This window comes from Coptis chinensis, chromosome 2, assembly GCF_015680905.1.
Source record: "Coptis chinensis isolate HL-2020 chromosome 2, ASM1568090v1, whole genome shotgun sequence".
Lineage (NCBI taxonomy): Eukaryota > Viridiplantae > Streptophyta > Magnoliopsida > Ranunculales > Ranunculaceae > Coptis > Coptis chinensis.
Window position 1 is genome coordinate 90,167,271 of NC_141457.1, and position 13,844 is coordinate 90,181,114.

Here is a 13,844-nt window from a genome sequence, read left to right on the forward strand (position 1 = left end):
TTAAATGCCTCAACGTATAGAAAATGAGTTCGACGAGATGGAGATGCGCAATGCCGAGTATTAAAGACTTCTGGAGTCATCTAGTGGAAAGAGGGGAGGAAATGGAGCACGTAAGAGCTCAAATTTTGGGAACACCTTTTGGTCCATTGATATCGTGGTAACGAGCATTCGACCGATCATCCAATCGATATTTGCATTGGCGGACGATGGTGGCACACCACGCACACTTTTCACCTTCCATGTGGTGAGATTGGTATCACACCACTTGATTTTACAATGCTAACGGGTTTAAGTGTGGGCGAGGAGAAGAAGCCAGTTTTGTTTGATTCAAGTATCGAAGATGATTTTGAAAGGTTGAAGACTCTCACGCCTTCGTTGTTTGATGTTGAAGGTAGACTTGTTTCGAGAGAATATGGATGGCGATACATTTTGAACTTGTACATCAGAGAAAAATTCATGCACCAATTGAGTATTGAATATTGTTTAGAACATGAAGTTGACGCCCTATATTTGGACCCAAACTCTGCGGAGGAGGATGAGTTTATCAGGATTTTTTTGTTATATTTTTTTGGCCAAGTTGGTTTTACAACAGGAAAATCTGGGGTTCGGGCTGGTTGGTTAGCGTCTTTGGTAGACCTTGATAGCTTGGAAGATTTTGATTGGGGAGGTGCTTTCATGGCACATTTATATACAGGGCTTGATTTGTTTGTACAAACAAATCAAATGGGGAAGCAATGCAACGGAATTACTTGGATACTACAGGTAATTTAATAGGATTTAACTTTTAAGATATAAGCTTTTATTTTGTTAGTTAAATATTATATAATTTAAATTAATTAGATACACTTTCATTTGATTATTTCAGTACTGGTGGTATGAGTATTTTGACTTGCTTAAACCCTATACTGAAAGAGGATTGGGTTAAGGACTTAAGGCCTCGCCCACAGGGATGGGCTGTTTTTGGTCATACTAGATTAAAGGAAGAGGTCCATAATGATCTTCAAGTTGCTAGGATCCAAATAGAGACGAAAAGTATGAAATCTATTGTTTGGAGTCCGTGGCAAGGTTCTCAATTTGAGAATATGCATATCTGTCAGCATAGTACTCTAATGTCGTTAAAAAGATTCATATTGCAAGCCCCTGATATACGTGCTTGGTTCCTTGGAGATAGGGTGACTATGCAAACCATTGGATATACATATATTCCTGCTCCCCCACCCACAGATATGCGTGCCATGGATGTTTCAGAGAATTTGATTGAACGGTATCGCGTTGAGAGTGCGTGGCCGTATTTTATAGATTATGTTGATGTGAACTCCAGTGTTCATTATGAGACTTATTGGCGGAAAGTTTCTAGGGGAAGCCTATCTGCGGGTCCACTATATAGAGGTGCAAACATGGATGTCGCAACTAGTCAGAGTTTTAGGCGAGACGTCCAATTCCCAGAACCTGCAAGTTCCACAAGATCATCTGGAGTATATCATGGTTATACACCCCCACCTAGTGATCCATATGACCCATGGTTATACCGCGTTGTTAGTTCTCGGGAATGGAGACCACATTTCACTTTGGAGCGTCCGGTGCTTGTACCGATCTACAACAGTTTAATGAGGTATATTTATATTTCATTATGTTAATTTAAACACACTATGTATATTTAACTTATATACAATATTGACACAATGCAAGAAACAGATGAAAGGCAAATCAACCAGGGGCTTCGAGCTAGTTTAATTGAGCACACTCAACAGTATTATGGCTATTTAGACGAAGAACGAATGCAAAGAGCAAACGCTGAGCGTAAGATGGCTGAGATGACAAACGAATTGGAAGCCTTGGTAATTTTATTATATGTTTTACATTTTCATTTTTTTTTTTATATATATTCAATTTTATATTTTAATTGCATTGTGTTGATGTTTCAGAGAATTGCTACTGATATCATGCAACAAAACAGTGCTCCTAATAAGAGAGGGCGAAAACGGAGAGGGAGTGGCTAGAGCAGTCAGGGCAGTGCTCCATAGTGTTATATTGCACTATTTTGTAATAATTTAGTTATGTCATTGTTTTTGTTGTTGGTTGTTGGTTGTTGTTGTTTTTTAGGGTTTGAACAGGTTTTTGAGAATCTTAACACGTTTAGGTATATGAATTATGTTGATTAAACAAAGGAGGCTATGTCCAATTTTTTTTATGCATTAAATTAATTATTACATTACGTTAATTTAAATTCAAGACATTACGTTAATTATTACTTAGAATCTATACATGCTTTTTATTATGTAGACAAAGAAATTCTCATGTGAACAATCAAGCCCATGTGAACGTGACTAATAAACCCATGGGCCTCAATTTATTATTCCTCCAATCAATTTATATCCGTTGGCATTATTCCCAAGGGGGATCAATTTATATCCGGCATTTATTCCTATTTTCATATATATATATTCAAAGTCATTTTCATTCCTCACTCCAGCTTCTCATTTTCATTCTCTAATCTTTCTCAACTTCAACTACCAATATGGGGATCAAATATTGTCCACATTTCTACACTTGAGATTTGTCGATTGGTGTAAGGAAGTTGGTCATTCACGCTTACTTCATGTCCATATATTAACATCAAATGCCCAAACCCTGAATCAACGGCATGATGATAGTGGTCATAACTATCAATGATGATGGAACATTGGAAGACAAACTTCTAAAGTGTGATGTTGATGATTGTCCCTCAAATATCAACATCTATCATTCAAAAGGTTGACATACCACATGTCATTTTTGCAAGGAAGCAGTAGATTTCTGCCCTAGGTGTGGCTTGTGCGATCAATGCAATCCTTCAATGTGTGGTGGAGAAACAAGTCGTACCTCTTAGAATTTAAGTGTAGGATATGTAATATTTGTATTTTGTTTAATTCCCTAGTGTATTGTCTTTAATTGTTTTGCATGTGTTTTTAAGTCCGTAGAATTTTATAAGATGTTTTGTATTTTTTTATTTCAAATTAAGTTGTAATGTTTTTCATTTCTAGTTGAGTTGATTTGTTTTAATTTCAACTTATAAACAAACACATTTTTTCAAAAATATACTTTCATTAAAACAAAATACAATTTTATTTAAAGAAAAACATACACGTAAATAATAAAAACATATTACAACATAAAATTTAAATAAATTAGTACGCTAAAACATAATCTAATACCACTCAAATACATGTTCAGACCCAACGGTACAAAAGCCCAACGGTACAATTTTTGCAAATCTTCTCAAATCATTCAGGCCTAACGGTACAAAAGCCCAACGGTATAATTTTTGTAAATCTTCTAAAATCGTTCAGGCCCAACAGTGTAAAAGCCCAATGGTAATAAAACCCAACGGTACAAAATCGAACTGTTTGAATTTTTTATTAAAAAAAAACAAAAAAAATTTGGACGGCTAAAGTAGTCCCGTCCCACTCTTGGGACGGGTCAAGTTGTACCGTGCACACCATTTCTATTTTCTTAACCAATTTGGCTCCAGTTTTGACAATTCTTATAATATAAACGATAATTTGACAACGCGTTGGTGACTCAAATTGCTATAAACATTGTCAACTATCACATTGAAAATAAAAAATAACAACGCGTTGATGATGCTCTAACTAGGGCCAAAAGATAACAATGGCATTTGTGTAATTAGTCTCACAATACCGTTTTCTAAATCTTTTAACCTTGCTGAAATACCCCATATCGTGTCGCATGTGATCTTACAGTTTGGGCTGGTCATCAAGTCGAGTAGTTCGGAGCATAGTACAAAATATCAGGATATGGGTATTTATCGATACTCAATTTCTGGATATATATCGTGGATATATCCCTCTCTTTGGAGATATTTGACATTGTTTCACATGCAAATATCGTGGATATATCTAAAATATCGATAAATATCGTAGATATTGTAGATATTTCTTGATATATCATGATACATTATTTATATTTATTTAAAATATAATGGTAAATATTAAATAAAATTGTTATATACACAAAATATCACTAAATATCTCCAAATATCCTCAAATATCACAAATATCGCAAATATCATCAAAATATCGTAGATATTTGCAGTCATATATATCTCTTAACATATCGTGATATTTATATATCTTTTTCTGAAATATGGATAGATATCCCCAAATATTGCGATATATCGGGATATTTTGTACTATGGTTCGGAGCAACTCGCACTTGGCTGGACTCAAACGTGAAACTTGCTCGTTCAATAATACGAATCGAGTTTGAGAACATTTTAGAACTCAAGAGGCTCACGAGCTACTCATAGCTCGCATTTTATATAGTTCTTTTAACGTTTAATTAGGATAATTTTTATGTTAGCATGTTGGGTTATAGGAACTCAATACATATTGTTGTAATCATAATGTTTACACTTTGTAATAGTTATTAGATAGTGGTTTATTATGGTATTAGTGGATTATGGTTGCATTAATATTTCGTTAAATGGATTTAGCAAATTATTTTGGTCTTGAGGTAAAATTATGTGTCAATTTGTGCTCATTTATCTTTAGTTTGTGGTCAAAATCGAGCCTATACACGAAACAAATTGAATCTATTATTGAATTTGAATTTGTAGTCTAGAAGAATAGAAATCTAGACTCTTTGAGCTATTCGAATACTCGATGAGTCGAGATTGAGCACGAAATAAATAAAACTCGAATAAAATTTGAGCTCGACTCGAGAAAAACACGAGCTGAGCTTGAGCACCCTAAAACTCAACTTGAGTACCTCGATGACCATCCCTGTCTACAGCTCAACTGATATGGGGTCATGGGTCCCACAAACTCTCTTACATTTCTCACTCTCCCTCCCACGATATTTGCCGTGTAGAAAATCTTCGCCTTCTCGGCCGAAAAGCCAAAATTTAGACTAAGGAAAAATAAGTAGCGGACACGAGATTGTTTTCCAATCACTTAACTGCTGACCTGAAGAGTTCCAGACTTCCAGTGTCCCAATGCGAAAGCTTAATATAGGTATTGTTTTCTCTCTCTGGCCTCTGCTTTTACACGTGCGAAAGCTTAAAATAGGTACTGGGACCCACTTGGATAAGGATATGGTGTTGCGGTCTTCAAAGTAAACATCTTTCTTGTCAAGGCAAGCAGGAACATCAGAATTTTGAAGTTGGATGGTTCGTTAGATTGGAAAGGATAGCAAACCATTGAATTTATGTACCCGTCGTTAAATTTAGCGACTAACAATCGCTGTCAAGTGTCAACTAGCTTAATATTCATTGCAGCATGTGTTGGTAGACTGTTGACAATTTGTTTTCTTATAATCTTATAAAATTTTGTTAGTTGCAGATTTGCAGTTGCAAAGTTACAACTTACGAGCAAATAGACCTGATTAATTCAAGATCAAACATTAAAACAGTTCAGTAATCATAAATTCAGTTAACAATAAAAAAAAAACAATCACAAATTCAAAACTGAATATGCAATTTTTATTAGATTTCATAAATTTGATCTCAAGTGCGCTTCTGATGCTACTCCAAAGGTTATGCTCATATGCCTCATAGCACAAAATGCTTTGGTACGTCAGTGGTTGTCCATATCTTCAACAAATGTAACTAAGATGCACTAAAAAATAACTAGGGATCATTTATTCATTTCTTACTGGCTAAGGTTCTTATGATTATGTGCTGCAATCGACCAGTTTTGGCTGTAACTGGGTAGACACCAAAATATAGAGCACCATAAAAATCCATAAAAATGTGTAATGGTTGGGATCTGGGACCAGTTGATTCAAACCCGAGTGTGGAAAGTACACGAATGTGGTCAAGGGAGATGGGCTAAGAGCCAAGGAGTCAAGGACTGATGATATGCATCAACGTCCATTGTAATATTGTATGCCACTCCACGTTGACAGCAGGCCCCACAGCCAGAAGCTGTGACCAGCGACCAAACGTCTGTTTCATCTCTGCACGTGCATTGTTGTTTCTAACACTTTGGCGGTGGGTCCACACTATTTATTCATTGTTTTGAAAATTTGATAACAACAATTAATGATTCTGCCAATGGGGAAGCGACACGTACACGATAAATGCGGTTAAGTACAAAATAAGAAAGTAGCTGTTGTAAGAGGGAACTGCGACTGCGAGGCTCTGACAAATACCGCGTGGCTGGCTTTTCTCCGTTAGTGAACAGACGCCTTGTCCGGGATTAACGCGGGAAATTAGGCTTTTGAGCCAGACAAATGTGATTCTCAAATCAGCTGAATACAAGGATAACCCAAACTTAAACAAAATAAAATGAATTAGGGTGATCTTGGACACACTCATAAAACCATTCCTATACTCCCATAACTAACTAAAGTTTTTGCCATACTCTAATAACGGCTTTCAATCTAATAATATCTCCCAAATTCATTTGGGGTATTTTCAATATTAGTTGTTGACTTGTTATCATGCTTATTGGTGAGAGAAATATTGCTAGAGAGCAAGATAAATTACTGGAAAAGAATTCAAAAACATATTTTATTTTATTTTTAAAGAAAAAAGAATATGTAAATGACTTGTTTTGTTTTGGGTACGTCCTTAGTCACACAAACCGTGGGGAGAGTAGAAAGCTCCCGTTCTCAAACCGCGGTTTGACGCTTTTTATTGAAAAGCTCCTCGAAACCGCACTCTAGATTTTTCTAAACCGCGCTCTGGATTTGAAAGCCACGCTTTTACAGTGAGAGTAGTTAATAAGTTTTAAATCAAACAATTACATATTTAAATAAACTATATATATTCTAAACCTCAATTGAAAATTTTGAAGATCAACAAAGATCCATATGAAAGTTAAGTGTTTTGAAACCCAAAAAAAGAAATGAAAAAAATAAGGATTTGATCAAAATAGCTAGACTACTATAATTGCTTCTTGAGGATTCATGCTAAACCAGTCTTGGTCGAGAGATCGAGAGAGAGAGTAGTTTGTTGCTTTGAATTCAAATGATGAAGTTCGTGGGTCTTTGTGTAAGTTGATATAGTACAAAGAAGGAAAGGTCTAAAGAAGGAGACCATAACTATGATATTGTACTCCCCATATCAAAATATAATTATGCTTAGTACTTACTAGTAGAAGAGTAGTCTAGTTGACATGTGACCCAAACTGTTATGACAACCGTAAATCAACTTTCAAAGTGTTCAAAGTATAATGAAAGGGCCTATGGACTTATTATCGAAAAAAAAATATGAAAGGCATGTGGGCTATAGTTTTGTTCTTTTTCCTAAATCTATTCTTTATTTTTATTTTAAATTATTATCAAACACAATTACTTTATTAAACATAGGTTTATCAAATGAAAAATCAGTGATAATTACAAATTTTATGGTTTATATTTCAATATTTAATAATTATATTAGTATAAATAAAACGCTCCATAGGCGCTCTCAAAATGGGAGCTTCTCAAGTTAGGCGCTTTTGCGCTCTCGCTCTCGCTCCCGCTCAACGAAATGGTGACTAAGGGTACACCCATAGTTCGTGATTCCGAACGAAACTTTGGAATTCCCCTTAAAATTTCGGTTTTTCAAAAAACCAAAATTGCGAATATAAAGTTGAAATATCTGAAATTAGTTGAAATTCCGAATGTGATAGGGGTCGAAATTTAATGAATTTCGGTTTTTGGATTTGTCGAATTTCAAAAATTCCGAAATTCCGAACTATGAGTATGCCTAATAAAAAAAAGAGCAATTTAAGAACCTAAATATATCTTAAATAATTTTATTTATTTATTTTAAAGTTGGGGTACGGAAATGTTTTAATGGGTGTGTCCAAGATCACCTTTGTTTTTGGGCTATACATTTTTTTTTTTTTTTAAATTTTTTAATTTTAGAATTTTCTATTTTTCCACATTTTTCGAAGAATACCTCAGTAATAAGAAGATCGTGATCATTTTTGTTATATATTAAGTCTATTACTTATTACTAATTTAGGATGATTGTCGAATTTCATTGGGCAGGAATCATGAATGGATAGCAACAAATTTTATTTTTTTCCTTTTGAACTTTAGTATAGGGCTATAGGATTATTGCAAGGCCGCGACCAACCTTATAGTCTCAAATAAATTGAACCTGCTTTGTCCTCCATTGCAAAACTCGTTAACCCGAATTCCATTTGCAAACAAGCGTTCCTTTTTAAAAGGATCTCACATTTGTAGGCTTGTAGCTACTGGCGGGCACAATCCAAGACCAGTTTCGGTTATAATTACTATCATTTTATTAGCACTAATATTAGGAACAAAAATAACATATAACGATTGCACATCCATAAATGTATTGAATGGACAAAAACCTGAAATAATAGTAGAAATAAAGTGCTAATTTAAAGATATTCTCTATTTTTGAACCATTCTGGCTTGCATTTATTTGGAAAAATATATATTATCTACAATGATATAAGTTGATGAAAGGATGACCCATCTATTAATTAGTGAGTAGGTCTTGCTGGCCGGATAACAAACTAGCAACAACAATACCTAGTTGTAGTCATGGGACCATGTTTTCCAACACCTGCCTTGTTCAATGTGCTAATTTTGTATGCAATCCTTGAGTTACATGGTTCCGGTAAAAGTAAGTAAGACTCATTAGTCACGTGTGTTATAAAGCATGCTAAAGATTATATAAATGGTTCGGATTAGTTCTTGACATCAAGAACAGTACACTTTAAGACAGCAAAATCTTAAAAGTAAACACTCAGACTTATTACAAAACTTAATCATTCATTTTCCCATTTTACCCCTACCACCAGATATCAATTCACTATGGCACTCAAGTAATTATAACAACTCCATAAGGTCAAACAAAACACCTCAATGTATTTAGTTCTTCTCCATCCTCCAACCTTCATTTCTTTGATCACTGCTTTCTAAATCTCTCCCCTCCCATTTTAACCTTTTCATCTGGTTATTTTCCAATCTGAATACTCCGATCTGGTCAGATCTCTGACTTTTTCAACTAGGGTGTTGATCAAATTTAGTTTTCAGATTGAAACAAAAAGATTGGATTAACGTTTTAAGGTAGAGATGACGTCGGGCACGAGACTTCCGACATGGAAAGAAAGAGAAAACAACAAGAGAAGAGAGAGAAGAAGAAGAGCTATTGCAGCAAAGATATTTTCTGGGTTAAGAATGTATGGTAATTATAAACTTCCTAAACACTGTGATAATAATGAGGTTTTGAAAGCTCTTTGTAATGAAGCTGGTTGGACTGTTGAAGATGATGGTACTACTTACAGAAAGGTAAATTTTTTTTCTCTCTCTTTGATTGGCGTAATTTAGCAGTTCATATTTAGTTAAATTTTTCCGAGATTGATCAATTTTAACATGCACCGGGAGTTTCTGGCGCACGCTTTTTACGGATTTTTTTAGTTTGTTTTTCTACTTGTTCACATGGAAACTAGACATAAGGTGGACTGAGTAAAGTACAATAGTACCCTTCTTAAAAATTGAAAAGTCCAACACCTTATGTTTAGGAAGGGTAGTTTTGACTTTTGATATTCCTCTTCCACCATGTGATCTTTTTACCTAAAATACCCCTTGATACGTTGGGTCACTTTTGTTAATGAAGAGAAATTATCGGATTGTGTAAAGTTGAGTTTTGGGGGATTGTAGTTGTCCTTTTTCTTTACTGATAGAATTAATGTTAAAAAATGTTAACAGGTTCCTTTGTTTATGTCATTGTTTAATCTGATAATTCTTTGTTTAGTCTGATAAGCGTGTAAAGATTAAAACCTGAACGTGGTCGGGGGAGAACGTGCTATTGGAAGAAACAATCGTTGACAAATTGTCGTTTGAACTAGGAATTTATTGCAATAATGCCACTTGCATTGTTTAACTAATACTCTAGTGTACGCTTTTCCCTTGCTCCCCAGTCTCTCATGGTTTGTGAGTTATTAAGTAATATGGTGGCGAATGTTGTTTTTACTGAACTTACTGGAAATGCTTACCTTTACATGCCATTTAGAAACTGTAGACTTTTTTGGATCCGTAGAGTTGTGGTATTTGGGAAAATCATGTCATGAGGTCAATTTGTTTGATAAGAGTGTATGCAAGGTCGTGGCTCTGTTTGCTTTGGATTCACTATACATCTATCACTAACTTGAATGAATTTATATCTCTAGGGTATAAAGTTTCCTCATGGACCTAAGCATGGACTAAATGACATGGTTTTATCTATGCGACTTATTACTTGAGTGGCCTTGGTCGATTGATTTGTGGATCAAACGAGGCTTTTGTCACTCGTTGATATACAAATGCAGTGTAACTTGGTGTTGCATGGTCAGGGTTCAGACTTCAGAGTCGAGTTGTGCTTTAGTGTTTCTTTTACTAGAAAAATGTGTACAATTGAAACTTAAGGAATCTTTTCTGAAGATGTTCTAAAATATAAAACCTTGTATAGTTATATTCTCCCGTCATGCTTAAGAATATTGATAATGTATCAATGAAAAATTCCTGCTAAAACTTACCATAACAGAATAGGATTGTAAACGTGGTGTGGATTTGGCCTGCATTGGTAGATAGTAGTTGATAGCAGATATGTTGCATCACTTAGTTACAAACTTATTAGGCTTTTGATATTTAATATTGATTTGTTTTCTTTAACCTTTGTTTTACAGGGGTGCAAGCCTGCAGAACCAATGGATATTGGGGGAGGTTCTGGTACTGTGAGTCCATGCTCATCTTACCGACCAAGCCCTTGTATTTCCTACAACCCAAGCCCAGTTTCATCTTCATTCCCAAGTCCTGCCTCCTCTTCTTATGCTGCCAATGCCAAAGCTACCGCAGATGGCATTTCCCTTATCCCATGGCTGAAGAACCTCTCCTCTGCATCATCTTCAGCATCATCAGCCAAGCTACCACAGCTTTACATTCCGAGTGGTTCAATCAGTGCTCCTGTTACCCCTCCATTGAGTTCTCCTACTTCTCGTACCCCACGGTTCAAGCCTGACTGGGAAGACACAACTGCTGGCCCAGCATGGGGTGGACATCGCTATTCTTTCTTACCCTCCTCCATGCCGCCAAGCCCAGGACGTGAGGTTTTACCTGACTCTGGGTGGCTTGCAGGGTTTCGAATGCCTACTGGTGGACCTACCTCTCCTACATTCAGTCTTGTCTCCTCAAATCCATTTGGGGGCTTTAAGGAAGAGGCATCAGCAGGAGGGGGTTCTCGCATGTGGACTCCAGGCCAGAGTGGAACATGCTCTCCAGCTATGGCTGCTGCCTTGGATAATAATGCAGATGTTCCAATGTCATCAGGAATGTCAGATGAGTTTGCATTTGAAAGCAACACAACAGGACTTGTAAAGGCTTGGGAGGGAGAGATTATCCACGAAGAGTGTGGATCAGATGATCTGGAGCTCACTCTTGGGAGTTCACGAACCAGGTGAGGTTGGTTACTTTCCAATAAAACTGGATTTATTGTGTCTTTATTTCTCTTTGAATATTCTTCATCTTCTACTGTATTGGCTTTGCAGATAGTTAAGAAACAACGAAGATCCATTGCGAGGCCATTGCTTAAGCGTCTTATATTTCTATTTGGTATGGAATGGTTCATTGTGCTAGTCAAGATACATTCACAATTTCACAGCAGTATTTCCATGAGGATGGTGGACCATGCATCGTATCAATGGCAATTGTGTAGTGGACAAGAGCAAGAGATGGGAAAAAAAGCAGGACTAGGACTTTTTATGTTTCTTTTTTATTTTTTATTTTTTATTTTATTTACACATTTAAGTGATATATATAGTTTAGTGGTGGGTTCACCCTTTATTTCACTCTATTTCTTCATATTATTTCCACTCAAACAACTGATACAGAGATACTGAATTGTGTCTGATATTGGGTTTGTATCGAGATAAACTTTTGTTATAGCAGAGATTTCTTGTGTATTTAGTTTAAAGCGTCTGGTTAATGTATCTCTTGTTTCTTTTTATACAAATCTTTAATATATAGAAAAATGTGGGGGTTGAGTAACAGTATTTTGGTTTATGTCTCAGGGGCAATTTGGTAATTTCCAAAAAAAATTTGAGGGGTAAAATAATAATTTAATGTTTATAATTTTTTTTTAAAAACTCAGTAGAGCCTACGTGGGTACTACGTGCATAGTGGCTAGTTGAATTGGAAAATCAGATTTTTCTTTTTATCAACATCAAGTTGGTCCAAATTATCAAGCGAGCTTCTAATCACTCGCGTAACCTGGATGAATTGAAATTATCACATTTAAGTAGTTACTACTGTCTTAATATACTCTCGATTTTGACACATCATTCAACATTTAAACAGTTTTATCCTGTAAGTATGATTTGTGTTGAGATTATCAAGTGAGCCGAGTGAACATTTTTGAGAGGAATGGGGGTATTGTGTTGAGATTATCAAGTGAGCCGAGTGAACATTTTTGAGAGGAATGGGGGGTACGTGGGACAAAAAGTAATTTGGTAGGTTTCTGTTTCCCTTTCTCTCTTTTCCCTCTCTTTTTTTTTTTCTCTCTCAACTAAATCCTAACTCTCTTTATCTCTCCCCACCCACAAATCCATCTATCCCTCTTTCTTTTCCACCCTCCGTATATCTTACGCCCATTTATCAGTTTGTTTCAGCAGTTATTTATCGACCGTATAATTCCAAAAGTAATAAAACAAATTTGTCTGGCTAGACACAAAAAGGGTTAACAATTGGCCTTACATTCAAGGAGGACCAAAAATAAATAAACGCATCAGCCAGTTATTTAGTATAATTCCTGTAAGCAATTTGTCTGGCGACACAGAAGGGTTAACAGTTGGCCTTACATTCAAGGAGGACCAAAAATAAATAAACGCATCAGCATGGACCAAATCCTAAATTCCCTACTACAACAAGGAGCAAAAGCCAAATATCCAGAATAAGAAAAGTTAAGAAGACAGTAAAGTGTAAACGTCCTACTCTAAGAGACTAAGATCCATCAGTCATGGCGATAAGGTTTAGGGCCGCATCACCAATTTCTCTTCCTCTTCTACTTCTCTTCATCAACTACACTATCCTTTTGGTTTCGTGTAATGAAACTCCTACATCTTATTACACTATTTCTGACCGAAGTCTATTTGCTATTCAAAGAAACAACATAAACAAGTTAGTAGATTGCACGGAAATGATATCGAGATCTCAATGTTTGCAGCAAAAGTCGAAATGCCGTTGGTGTACAAGTGATGCAATTAATGACATGTGTTTCAGCACTTCTGAAGCGTGGCGTTTGCCTCAACAGGTCTTCTCATGCGACTAAATTTAAGGGTCTGCTTTGCAATTTTATTTCTGTTTTGGCTTGAATGTAATATTATTATATTAAAAGAATGCACTTTACGCTGTTGCATCTCCCGAAATTATTCGTATATATATATCGATATTATGGTTGTTTAAAACTTGAAATCAAAGAAATTTTATTTATGTTCACAAATCAATACCCAACTTTATTTAAACATTCCTATGATGCAAACAAATAAAATAACACTTAATTTTTAATCCTCCCACTTACAATAATATATATTGATGCTCAGAATCAGTCATCAGGTCTACCTTGAAATAGACTTGCTCTTTGATACTGTTGTCTTCCCATTTCAATTGGTTCCACCAATTTATTTCACCACTTGAACTGGATTCAAACTACTGCTAGTGCGGCTGCAATGGTATCCCAGTCCGTGGTGAAGGGGAAGCTTAGCGAACCTCGGACAGCCCTTGACAGTGATTTTATTCAGTGCTGGGCATGTATTCTGTTTTGTTAATAATGCTCGTTAAGGCAGAAAGTTCCAATAGGCACACTGTGTGTAGCTTCTTGAACGATCCTTTGCCTGAGAACA

At 35.8% G+C, this 13,844-nt stretch overlaps 1 protein-coding gene and 1 long non-coding RNA gene across 3 annotated transcripts; both read left to right on the plus strand.

Moving 5' to 3' along the window:
* Positions 1-1,092: 1,092 nt before the first annotated feature.
* LOC147518806 (uncharacterized) lies at positions 1,093-2,167 on the plus strand. Its single transcript, XR_015214127.1, has 3 exons — positions 1,093-1,612; positions 1,690-1,838; positions 1,926-2,167. It is a non-coding gene; the product is annotated as an uncharacterized LOC147518806 (long non-coding RNA).
* Positions 2,168-8,629: 6,462 nt separating this feature from the next.
* On the plus strand, positions 8,630-11,913 carry LOC147518807 (BES1/BZR1 homolog protein 4-like). Of its 2 annotated transcripts, none has more exons than XM_086590539.1 (3): positions 8,630-9,261; positions 10,638-11,409; positions 11,496-11,913. In XM_086590539.1, the coding sequence occupies exons 1-2, from the start codon at positions 9,046-9,048 to the stop codon at positions 11,406-11,408; spliced, it is 987 nt and encodes a 328-aa protein (XP_086446665.1). In that variant the 5' UTR covers positions 8,630-9,045; the 3' UTR covers position 11,409; positions 11,496-11,913. The 2 variants fall into 2 exon arrangements, with proteins under 2 accessions (XP_086446665.1, XP_086446664.1); XM_086590538.1 differs by having other exon boundaries at positions 10,638-11,404.
* The last annotated feature ends 1,931 nt before the right edge of the window (positions 11,914-13,844 follow it).

What these genes read in the sequence shown, in the direction of transcription:
- LOC147518807 (XM_086590539.1), top strand. Translation starts at nt 9,046, where the DNA reads ATGACGTCGGGCACGAGACTTCCGACATGGAAAGAAAGAGAAAACAAC. An exon ending in ATGGTACTACTTACAGAAAG is followed by an intron (nt 9,262 to 10,637) that starts GTAAATTTTTTT and finishes TTTGTTTTACAG; the next exon opens with GGGTGCAAGCCTGCAGAACC.